The sequence below is a fragment of the Macrobrachium rosenbergii genome, chromosome 12 (assembly GCF_040412425.1).
Source record: "Macrobrachium rosenbergii isolate ZJJX-2024 chromosome 12, ASM4041242v1, whole genome shotgun sequence".
NCBI classification, from domain to species: Eukaryota; Metazoa; Arthropoda; class Malacostraca; order Decapoda; family Palaemonidae; genus Macrobrachium; species Macrobrachium rosenbergii.
In genome coordinates this window covers 4,361,143-4,373,579 of record NC_089752.1, presented here as the reverse complement: position 1 = coordinate 4,373,579, position 12,437 = coordinate 4,361,143, and the positions used below count along the sequence as shown (strand labels likewise).

The following is a 12,437-nucleotide window of genomic DNA, read 5'->3' as shown; positions in this document are numbered from 1 at the left end:
TTTCTTGTTTTGCCAATAAATAACAGGTAGTTTATACTTGCTTACATATTTTATTGTTTCAGAATGATCAGAAAGGTAGATTAATAAAGGCTTCAAGTTAAACCTAACAACATTTCCACCCAAAAGCATTACATGGTGTCATGATCCAAGAATTGTTGCAGGTTCTTTCAAACTCTAAACAACAAGGATTCAACACCAGCAATTGAAATTTGGGAAATGAATATAAAAAGAAACTTAAAACACTGCAACACATTTTCTCACAACCTTAAGAAAACTAAATGTTGCTTACCCTAGTGCTTTCATTCAACATGACGCTACAAAATAAATCAAAGCAGTTATGGATAGGGGGAACAGGTTGGAAGTTAGAACAATTATAATACTTAAATGGTGAGTCGGTGAGTTATCCTTCGTGGCTGGGGGTACAGCTGAAGAGATGATGCTGGCGCGGTGGCTTCAGGCTTGAAGACATCACTAGAGGACGACTGGAGTTTCAGCTGAAGAGATGAAACCACCATGGCACGGTGGTTTCAGATTTGATGGCGTCTCAGCTGAAGAGGTGAAACTGGCACAGTGGTTTCAGGCTTGAAGGCATCTCAGCTGAAGAGGTGAAACTGGCACGGTGGTTTCAGGCTTGGAGGCGTCGCTAGAGGATGACTGGAGTTTCAGCTGAAGAGGTGAAACTGGCACGGTGTGGTTTCAGGCTTGAAGGCGTTGCTAGGGACGACGGAGTTTCAGCTGAAGAGTGTGAAACTGGCACGGTGGTTTCAGGCTTGAAGGCGTTGCTAGAGGACGACTGGAGTTTCAGCTGAAGAGGTGAAACTGGCACGTGGTTTCAGGCTTGGCGCGCAGAGGACGACTGGAGTTTCAGCTGAAGAGGTGAAACTGGCACCGGTGGTTTCAGGCTTGGAAGGCGTTAATAGAGGACAACTGAGTTTCAGCTGAAGAGGTGAAACTGGCACGGTGGTTTTCAGGCTTGAAGGCGCCGCTAGAGGGCTTACTGGAGTTTCAGCCGAGAAGAGGTGAAACTGGCACGGTGGTTTCAGGCTTGAAGGCGCCCTAGAGAACGACTGGAGTTTCAGCTGAAGAGGTGAAACTGTCACGGTGGTTTCAGGCTTGAAGGCATCTCAGCTGAAGAGGTGAAACTGGCACAGTGGTTTCAGGCTTGAAGGCATCGCTAGAGGACAACTGGAGTTTCAGCTGAAGAGGTGAAACTGGCACGGTGGTTTCAGGCTTGAAGGCGTCGCTAGAGGGCGACTGGAGTTTCAGCTGAAGAGGTGAAACTGGCACAGTGGTTTCAGGCTTGAAGGTGTCGCTAGAGGACAACTGGAGTTTCAGCTGAAGAGGTGAAACTGGCACGGTGGTTTCAGGCTTGAAGGCGTCGCTAGAGGATGACTGGAGTTTCAGCTGAAGAGGTGAAACTGGCACAGTGGTTTCAGGCTTGAAGGTGTCGCTAGAGGACAACTGGAGTTTCAGCTGAAGAGGTGAAACTGGCACGGTGGTTTCAGGCTTGAAGGCGTCGCTAGAGGACGACTGGAGTTTCAGCTGAAGAGGTGAAACTGGTACGGTGGTTTCAGGCTTGAAGGCGTCTCAGCTGTAGAGGTGAAACTGGCACGGTGGTTTCAGGCTTGAAGGCGTTGCTAGAGGACGACTGGAGTTTCAGCTGAAGAGGTGAAACTGGCACGGTGGTTTCAGGCTTGAAGGCGTCTCAGCTGAAGAGGTGAAACTGGCACGGGTGGTTTCAGGCTTGAAGGCGCCGCTAGAGGGCCACTGGAGTTTCAGCTGAAGAGGTGAAACTGGCACAGTGGTTTCAGGGCTTGAAGGCGCCGCCAGAGGACGACTGGAGTTTTCAGCTGAAGAGGTGAAACTGGTACGGTGGTTTCAGGGCTTGAAGGCGCCGCTGAGAGGGCGACTGGAGTTTCAGCTGAAGAGGTGAAACTGGCACAGTGGTTTCAGGCTTGAAGGCGTCGCTAGAGAACGACTGGAGTTTCAGCTGAAGAGGTGAAACTGGCACGGTGGTTTCAGGCTTGAAGGCGTCACTAGAGGATGACTGGAGTTTCAGCCGAAGAGGTGAAACTGGCACGTTGGTTTCCAGGCTTGAAGGCCGCTGAGGGCGGCTCGATTTCAGCTGAAAGAGGTTAAACTGGCAGTGGTTTTCAGGCTTGAAGGCGTCTCGGCTGAAGAGGTGAAACTGGCACGGTGGTTTCAGGCTTGAAGGCTTCGCTAGAGAACGACTGGAGTTTCAGCCGAAGAGGTGAAACTGGCATGGTGGTTTCAGGCTGGAAGGCGTCTCAGCTGAAGAGGTGAAACTGGCACGGTGGTTTCAGGCTTGAAGGCGTCGCTAGAGGACGACTGGAGTTTCAGCTGAAGAGATGAAACTGGCACAGTGGTTTCAGGCTTGAAGGCGTCGCTAGAGGGCGACTGGAGTTTAAGCCGAAGAGGTGAAACTGGCACGGTGGTTTCAGGCTTGAAGGTGTCTCTTCTGAAGAGGTGAAACTGGCACGGTGGTTTCAGGAAAATCCCTAGAGAACGCGACTGGAGTTTCAGCTGAAGAGGTGAAACTGCACGGTGGTTTCAGGCTTGAAGGCGCCGCTAGAGGGCGACTGGAGTTTCAGCTGAAGAGGTGAAACTGGGACGGTGGTTTCAGGCTTGAAGGCGTCGCTAGAGGACGACTGGAGTTTCAGCTTAAGAGGTGAAACTGGCACGGTGGTTTCAGGCTTGAAGGCGTTGCTAGGGGACAACTGGAGTTTCAGCTGAAGAGGTGAAACTGGCACGGTGGTTTCAGGCTTGAAGGCGTCGCTAGAGGACGACTGGAGTTTCAGCTGAAGAGGTGAAACTAGCATGGTGGTTTCAGGCTTGAAGGCGTCGCTAGAGGACGACTGGAGTTTTAGCTGAAGAGGTGAAACTGGCACGGTGTTTTCAGGCTTGAAGGCGTCGCTGGAGGACGACTGGAGTTTCAGCCGAAGAGGTGAAACTGGCACGGTGGTTTCAGGCTTGAAGGCCTCTCAGCTGAAGAGGTGAAACTGGCACGGTGGTTTCAGGCTTGAAGGCGTCGCTAGAGGACAACGGGAGTTTCAACTGAAGAGGTGAAACTGGCACGGTGGTTTCAGGCTTGAAGGCGTCGCTAGAGGGCGACTGGAGTTTCAGCTGAAGAGGTGAAACTGGCACGGTGGTTTCAGGCTTGAAGGTGTCCCTAGAGAACGACTGGAGTTTCAGCTGAAGAGGTGAAACTGGCACGGTGGTTTCAGGCTTGAAGGCGTCTCAGCTGAAGAGGTGAAACTGGCACGGTGGTTTCAGGCTTGAAGGCGTCGCTAGAGGACGACTGGAGTTTCAGCTGAAGAGGTGAAACTGGGGACGGTGGTTTCAGGCTTAGCGCGCTAGAGGGCGACTGGAGTTTCAGCTGAAGAGGTGAAACTGGCACGTGGTTTCAGGCTTGAAGGCGTTGCTAGGGGACAACTGGAGTTTCAGCTGAAGAGGTGAAACTGGCACGGGTGGTTTCAGGGCTTGAAGGCGTCAGCTAGAGGACGCCTGGAGTTTCAGCTGAAGAGGTGAAACTAGCATGGTGGTTTCAGGCTTGAAGGCGTCGCTAGAGGACGACTGGAGTTTTAGCTGAAGAGGTGAAACTGGCACGGTGTTTTCAGGCTTGAAGGTCGCTGGAGGATGACTGAGTTTCAGCCGAAGAGGTGAAACTGCACGGTGGTTTCAGGCTTGAAGGCGTGCGTTAGAGGACAACGGGAGTTTCAGCTGAAGAGGTGAAACTGGCATGGTGGTTTCAGGCTTGAAGGCGTCGCTAGAGGCGACTGGAGTTTCAGCTGAAGAGGTGAAACTGGCACGGTGGTTTCAGGCTTGAAGGCGTCCCTAGAGAACGACTGGAGTTTCAGCTGAAGAGGTGAAACTGGCACGGTGGTTTCAGGCTTGAAGGCGTCTCAGCTGAAGAGGTGAAACTGGCACGGTGGTTTCAGGCTTGGCGTCGCTGCCAGAGGGACTGGAGTTTCAGCTGAAGAGGTGAAACTGGCACGGTGGTTTTCAGGCTTGAAGGCGTCGCTAGAGGCGACTGGAGTTTCAGCTGAAGAGGTGAAACTACACAGTGGTTTCAGCTTGAAGGCGTCGCTAAGAGGACGACTGGAGTTTCAGCTGAAGAGGTGAAACTGGCACGGTGGTTTCAGGTTTGAAGGCGTCGCTAGAGGGCGACTGGAGTTTTAGCTGAAGAGGTGAAACTGGCACGGGTGGTTTTCAGGGCTTGAAGGCCAGAGGACGACTGGGTTTCAGCTGAAGAGGTGAAACTGGCACGGTGGTTTCAGGCTTCCAGCGCCGCTAGAGACTCCACTGGAGTTTCAGCTGAAGAGATGAAACTGGCACGGTGGTTTCAGGCTTGAAGACGTCACAGAAGGAATGTCTTCAGGATGGGACAGCAGATGATGTTTCTCCAAGAATCTGGAGATTGTGCAAATGGAGGGCAGGCAGGGCTGGCGACTCCTCCTTGCTACAGGCAGGAAGGAGTGACTACCTCTCATCATCACTGGTATGTAGGGCTCGCTGCATCATCTCGTCTTGGACATGGAGGGTTTAGATAGAGACTTCTCCTCACAAGCAGGATGGACTGGCTGCTTCTCTTTGTCTCGGCCAGGATAAGATTTTATGGAGATAAGAGTAAAAGTTGTCTGGAGGGGATACTCCTGTCAGAACCTTGCTTTCGTCCGACCTCTGGTTGCCCTCTCTGTTTCTGTCTGTTTTTATTTCCTTTTGGACAGTCGCTTCTGTAAGCTTATATACCAATGTATGGGCGGAGCTAAGGACGACAGACAATCTTCATTCCCTTGTAAGGAGTTTTCTGATTTTGTGCATACTGTACTGATTGGTTCCTTAACAACCGCCCATTTCCAGTCATGCCATAGAAGCTTCCAGAACAAATCTTCTGATGCAATGTGAATCGAATATTGTGCCATGTTACAAAGGAATGGCATGAGATACCATGTGGTGCCGTTTCCACAAGAAAGGGTTTTCATCAAATCGCTAATTGTCCACGAGGTGTTGACAACAGTAACTGACTGGTGATGACATCTTCGAGCAAACACAGGAAGCAGTCACGTCTTGGAAAAGAGAGATTTCTTTTTCAATATATTTCTTCAACATTATTGCATCTCCCCATGACACTTGGTCTTAGAATGTCTTGAATCCATGCATTGTCTTGGCCTCTTGATGAATGCTTCCATAACAGGCTTGTAAATATTTGCATGAATGCTTCCATAACAGGCTTGTAAATATTTGCTAAGGAGAAATAAGTTTTCTTCCATAATCACCCAGTGCAATTCTTCCTTAAATGCTTTAGCACCCGCATGATCAGCACTTATTGCTTCATTGCTAACCCTCCACATTAGAAGTTATGATGCCTTTTAAAGTGTTAGAACCACGTATTATTTGCTGTCAAGTTCTGGTTATGATTAGGATCATTAGTACACTGTTTAAGGGCTCCAAAATTACTTTTTGCCTTAACCTAGATTGCCAGTAGGCTGAGCAGTAAATTCTTCTGAAGCAAGTCTTCCATCCATGTGGCAAGTAATTTTTCCATCTCCTTGATCAGCCCAGCTCTTCTTTGTTATAATAGTGGATTTGATTGATGCCCAAGAATTCACAGCTTCATTCATTCTTATCCTTCAGAATGGTCAAGATCATCCATTGTGAAAGTCTTAATTCCAGTGTGATAGACAACACAAGTATACTGCCTTCATGATTCACAGTTATCTTTCATTTTTTCTTGACGAGTATTGCCTTCTTTCTTTTCTGGTCACCAGTAGTAGAAAACTCAGATGGTGATTCACAGTCATGTTAGTTTGTTTGAAAATGCAAAGTATAAAAAAAACAGTGTGATAGCACAAATCACAGTAAATTGTTTGTTTACACTGGCTGGCCAGGATACGTGAGAGAGTATTGTACCATGCATCACTTACCTGGGAAAAAATTGAAACTCAAAATTTTGGTATACTGTTGCATTCTTGTAATTGCTATCAAAACTTTATTCATTAGGACCTTTAGTTGCAGCAGAGAAAATTGTATGAAAGGATGGTATGTGTACTACTACTGCTACTACTCCTCACTCCTTAATCTTCCCCTTGCTTAGGAATCTTCAGTATGAACAGTGACCAATCAGCCTAGTATTTGCAGGTGATCAATCATGCTTGTGGATCCCTCTTCCTCTGCGGGGTACAAACCATTGCTTTAACTGGCCAGACAAACTGTATCATCTTCCTACAACACCCCACTCCAGGTTGAACCTTTAACAAGGTCTTATCTGAAATGTTGGATCATAAACCCTCTTCTTCAGGAGGAAGCTTCTCTCTTGTCCATTCTCTTGAATAGGAATTCAGGCATCTTATGATATAATAGGTTGTAGTGAACAAGCAATGTTTCTATTATTAACAAATTTTTCATGCAAACCCACTAATCATAACTATATTGTCCTCCCATTAGGAAAACCAATCACTGGTGGAGAGATAAAGTCTGGATGACATTCCACCATGAAAAACATCTTATAGTAAATAATAAACATACTGTAATGATTGGGAAAAAATCATTCAACATTAGATTATTGAAAAGGAAAATAATGCTTGAGCACAAACACTGTTGTCCCTGCAGGGGGTTAGTGCTGCCAATGCACCTCATGCAGTGCAATTTAGGCATTACTTAAGGTTCGTATTCTCTTTCTTCCATCTTAATGTCCACCATCTCCTAATAATTGATTCATAGTGCAACTGCGAGGTTTTCCTCCTGTTATTCCTTTGTAACCTTTTCATTGCCAATTTCCGTTTTGGTGCTGAATGGCCTTAGTTGCCCCAGTGCTTGTCTACAATCATCCACAAACATTGGTGCTTGTTACAGTTGTGTTTATCTTTATTGAATGCAAGATAAATGGCATGCCTTTAAAAGAGGTAGGTGAGTAAGAATTCTCACATTTTAAAAGTACTCCTCCAGCAAACTGGACATTGTTGCTTGTTTGGTAGTGCTAGTAACTCTCTGGTAAGGATTTTGTATCTAGCCAAGATTCTTAGTAAATATTTAATGGAGGTCTTATTGTAAAGGTATCTGGTGTTTTGTAACCCAGGATTCAAATATATATGTACAGTATTGACGTAAGTCAGTTTTATGTTTGAACCTCAGTTCAGTCAAGTGGGACTTATGTGACGACAAGTTTAGTGTGATCTGTAAGTACATGGGATAGATGATTAGAAAAAAAAAAAAAGTAAAAATATAGAATTTTTTTTGGTAAGCCTTTTGTATTTTCAGCATGCTATAGCATCTCGTCTAAAAACAGCTTTATTGATGACAACTGCATCTGCGATAGACTGTCAACCTTTACTTGAAAGAGTGCCAAAGGATAGAGTAGAAGTTCACATTTTAAAGGAAAATAAAGTACTGTCACAAAAAGCAGCAAACATAGCCATGAGTAAAGATTTTACATTTCTTTACATGAAGGTAAGATTTTGCTTTTGTTTTGAAAAGATTTTGGAGCTGTACTTGATAACGTAATATTTTGTCAGTTTTTCTACTCTGTACTCTACTCTTTAAAAACTACTACTAATAATTATTTATCACTGCATTTTTTCTTCTCTTGGAAGGCAAAGTTTAATAGAATAAAGTCAGAGTTCAAGAGAATAGCATCTTTTGTAATAAATTTCAATACTATGCTGTACTAAGTTATTAAGGAATAGGTTGACCGTGAGGCGATGTTATACACTGGACAGTTTAGATTGCTCCTTTTTGAGAATAGCTGTGCTAAAACATTTAGAGATTCACCATTAGTCTCTCATAATTCACCGACTGTGACTAACTTAAGTTTAATGATATACAAGAAAAAAAAATTAATTTAGCTTCCAATTTTAATCTCCAAAGTGCTCATATTCTAAGTATGTTTATAAATAACAATATATTATTAGGGATTATGGCTTTTAATAAAATATGCCCTATTTTTGTCTCTTTCATGCAGTGCAAGTACATTTTAATCATGTGGTGCATGCTTTTGATTATTGGCATACAAAAATAAACACGTTCTGCCAAATTCCGGAAACAAAATGACCGTTTAACTATTGGAAACTTAAAGAATTTTAGATTTTTATAGCAATACACTTTAAAAGAGATTTGTCTCCTGCAATGTTCAGAATTCTAAAATTAGGTTTTTGTCTTACTGCAATTGGGTAATTTTTTTTAGTCCTTGTAGCTCTTAAAATGAAGGTAATTCTCCTGTGAGTTTAGTGTATGTGTAATACCAGTTTGTTGTTTGATGAAGAGAAGGAGCATATGGAAAAAATTTGTTTTTATTTTGTAGGAAAGGAACCTGTGTCCTCTTTACGTTACCAAATAATGATATTAATAGTAAAATGTAATGCAATATAAGCTAAAAGATTTTTCATTTTGTTACTAAAGCATGTAATATTTTTTTTGCAGACAAAAAATATCAATGCAGAATCTAAGGCAATGCATAAAGAAAACCTTAAGAAGCTTGATAAACGACTTCAGAGGGTATTTAATGGTGCTTGTCAGAGATCTCTTATAATGTACATATTTACTGGATCGTCGGAAAATGAAGCATGTGATGAGAGTTCAAATGGTTTGTTCATGTGTTCTATTAAAAGTATAAAAGATAATCCCTTGTCTGTGACTTAGTCAGTCATTCATTAGTTATCTGGTAAACATTGTTACAGTAGTTTCATCTGTGATTTAGTAATTTATAGTTTTGTTGTATTTAGTACAGGCAGTCCCTGGTTTACAACGGGTTCCTTTTTTACACCACGTCGTAAACCGAAAAATCGTTGAAAATCGTCAAACATCCTAAGAAAACCTTACTTTTAATGCTTTGGGTGTATTAAAAATGATGTAAACTGCATTTTTATTGAGTTTTTCATAAATAAAACCTCCAAATTTGTATTACTTTGCCGTTTTGGAGCCATATTTCTTCTGTTGGATCAGCGTACGATGTGTTTTAACCCTGGAACATGCGTTGTAAACCGGGAAATAATTTCTGATGAATATATTTGAAAAGCATCGTAACCTCGGAACATCGTAAGCCAGACCCGTCGTAAACGGGGGACTGCCTGTACTTGTAATAATTCATGTGTGATTTGACAATCCTTGTTTTGTCAGTTGAACCTATCTAATTGTTGAATGTCACTTGTGTTCCAAATCTGTTGGTTATTGTCATTTGATACTTTAATTTTGTTGATGAGGAAAGTGTGAGTTTTAACATTACTCTTTTAGTGCACCATTCAAGGGTTACATAACATCAGTCATATTGTAAATTCTAGTGTGAGTTTTAACATTGCTCTTTTAGTGCACCATTCAAGGGTTACATAACATCAGTCATGTTGTAAATTCTTCAATAACTACAGGCAAATTTTTCTTTTTTAACTAAAATTTTGTTATCTGAAAAATCTTTTGTATTACTAAAATTTTACTTTGGCTTGAAGTTTGTTAGCATTTTGACGATTGAGCGTATTTTGTCTTTGTATATATTTCCTGCTTTCTGATCTTTAACAGGTTTATTTACTGGCCTGTATGATGGATGTAAGTGAACATCAGTTATTTTTTTTTTATTGGAAAAACTTACTAGCATGTAATGACCTAGTGTGGAAGCATATTTTTAATTTGAAGGACAAAGGCATTGGTGCTAACCTCAGGTTTGGTGTATTTATAGCTCATCAGATCTTCAGTTGTGTGAAGTAACATAGTAGTATCCAATTTCTGTGATCTATTAGTTGGTTGGATATGCTGCTGCATCTCGATTTAGAAAAAATAAAAAATGCCCATCCAAAATAAAATGCCTTGGTAAAACATGACAAATTTTTAAAGTACTTTGTATTTTTCCTAACATACAAACCTTAGGTCTTTATATATGAGATTTACTTTCAGCATGAGCTGGAGCTGGCGATTTAACTTCAAACAAATTGCTCTAATAATTTGTCATTTGTTCCTACACATATACAAACCCTCAGTCTTTACATATGGGAGACTTACTCCTTGGGGGAGGGGAGGAATCTGAGCAAATCTCTAAACTGAAGTTCACCTCACCTGGGGCCTCTTTCCTGGTCATGTAAGATCGAAGGAAGGAGACCCATGCATCTGATCTGTTAAACATGTGTGATGTTTAACTACAAGACTTCTGGGCCTTCAAATAAATGGAAGGTAACGTCATTGACTTTAAGATAGGCTTGGATGAACCCATATTGTTATGGACAATAAAGCTGAAGATAACCAACAGGTCTGTTTATTGCCAGTCCCTCTCTCCCCTTGCTACAGAGAGGGTAGGAGTTGCATCTATTAATCCAAAAAGAGCAAGATTGTAGACAAGATACTCATTCATCTAGAACACCTGCATGCATGCCGTCCAGCATGTGACAGTTTGCTAACCATCCCTTATGGCCTGTCCACACTAACAGGCATGCCTGACGGGCACTTCCAGCTGTTTATATTTTCTTTCACTTCTGAAGCAGTGTTACCAGACAGTCGCATTGTTCTGACTCCATACTTGGTCGGTCAGTATAGTGGAACGGGTTATGGGAACAATGTTTGCCCGTCGGGCAGTGCCTGCTAATGTGGACAGGGCTTTAGAAGGGTATAAAAGAGAAGGTAGGAGGCTATTCCCACACACACCTCATCTTTGCAGCTGTACACCTTAAGCGAGATGCTACCTGTCCTCAAGAGCTCGGTGATCTACATGACTGTTGAGCAGCTACCACAGAACCCAAGGAAAAAAAAAAAAGGGCAACTTCCCAAAGGTAAAAAGGAGATGAATGTCATCTGATGTGACTGCATTACTGTCCTTAATACCTGTCCGACGGGTTCTTCCTGAATGCTAGGGGCAGACCAATGCCCCTGACCTTATGAAATCTCGCCCGGAACCTACTGTTGTACACCATGTCAGCTGTGGAATACATCCGTTTGATTATACACAAAGTCAAAAGAAATGGAGTTCCTAGACACCACTTCTTGGCTGAGTCGGAACCAAAAACAAGTTGGCAGCATTAGTTTGGAAATGGAGTTCCTAGACACCACTTCTTGGCTGAGTCGGAACCAAAAACAAGTTGACGGCACTAATTTGGAGGTGAAGTCTTCAAGTGATAACACAAAAGGCTTTTGGGCACTTGGTAGCCTTTATGATCTTTAGAAACGGAATGCTTATACACTGTTGATCTCCCGATGAATCAGGCAGAATGACAGAAAGTCGTAGACCCAAGACTTGAATCGTGGATGCGAAAGACGTCTCTTAGATCCCAACAGCATCTGAAGTTCCTAGGAGGTCATTCATCCAAGTACTGTGACCTCCTCCAAGTACTGACTAGGCTCAGCACTTCTAACCATGGATGCGAAAGAAGGCTCTTGTGGGTCAACAGCATCTGGTGTTCCCAGGAGGTTGCCTATCCAGGTACTGACCAGACCCAATCGTTGCTAAACTTCGCCAACCGGACGAGAAGCGATATCTTCAATGGAATGGCTGATGTCTGTTATGCCTATGGTCCATAAAGACAGAGCCAAAAAGTAACAGCTTCAGTGTGCCAAGATTGAGGAAGGGGACTTCAGTAGCCCTGAAGGATGTCTACTCCAGAAATTCCAATTAACCTGGCTTTCAAGAGATACTTCAGGTTTGTGTGGAAATTTACTACATCTTAGTGCATGGCTTGTGGTATGGCTTTTCCACAGTTCTCATTTTATGAGCAGAACATTACACATATTTATATTTTCCCATGGAGAATAAGTGATAGATCTTTTATAGATGAAGTTGCTTGCCTTCAACCTTCCTAATCAGGCATAAACCTGGATGGAAAAGCTAACTCTGATTGGCAGGTGTTGGAATGATCTTTTCTCTCAAGCTGTGTGTCCCAGTCATAACTTTTACAGACCTGTTATTCCTAAGACTCATCATGCAAAGGTTGTACAGCTCCTGTCAACAGCACAAAAAAATCAGAAAGGTAATGCTGTTTGTACACAGCATTACACCCATAGCCATTGCTAATTTTAGACCCTGTGGTACACATCTTAATGGTATCTTTCGTTACTTGAAGAGTTTTATTCTGCCATTGTGTATAGAGTATTTATTGCTAATACAGTAACACCTCAACTTAACAGACACTTTGGAGGTCTGGCCTTTCTGATGTAAGAAAATCTGTTAAGTAATAGACCCTATATTATAGCCTGTACAGGCGTTTGGTCTAATGAGTAACCAAAAACGTCAGAAGTCGGAACATCGAAAATCGTCAAAAATCATAAGAAAACCTTACTTTTAATGCTCTGGGTTATTGAAAACGATTAAACTGCATTATTATTGAGTCTTACATCAAAAAACTTCAAATTATGATTATTCTGCCAGGCCATATTTCTTTCCGATTTGACGTCAGAACCTCCGAACATGCGCCAAGCCAGGAAATAATTTCTGATGAATATATTTGAAAAGC

At 42.8% G+C, this 12,437-nt stretch overlaps 1 protein-coding gene and 1 long non-coding RNA gene across 14 annotated transcripts in view; one reads left to right on the top strand and one right to left on the bottom strand.

Moving 5' to 3' along the window:
* Rexo5 (RNA exonuclease 5) overlaps positions 1-9,850 on the top strand; it is a 40,819-nt gene extending 30,969 nt beyond the window's left edge. For all 10 annotated transcript variants that reach the window (XM_067113353.1, XM_067113352.1, XM_067113349.1 and 7 more), the window contains 2 exons: positions 7,279-7,467; positions 8,437-9,850. In XM_067113353.1, coding sequence (XP_066969454.1) covers positions 7,279-7,467; positions 8,437-8,655 — 408 coding nt within the window. In that variant the 3' untranslated portion in view covers positions 8,656-9,850. The remainder of the gene's footprint in view (positions 1-7,278; positions 7,468-8,436) is intronic.
* The window catches only part of LOC136844346 (uncharacterized), a 237,903-nt gene that overhangs the window by 3,037 nt on the left and 222,429 nt on the right, over positions 1-12,437 (bottom strand). The gene's annotated exons all lie outside the window — the stretch shown is intronic.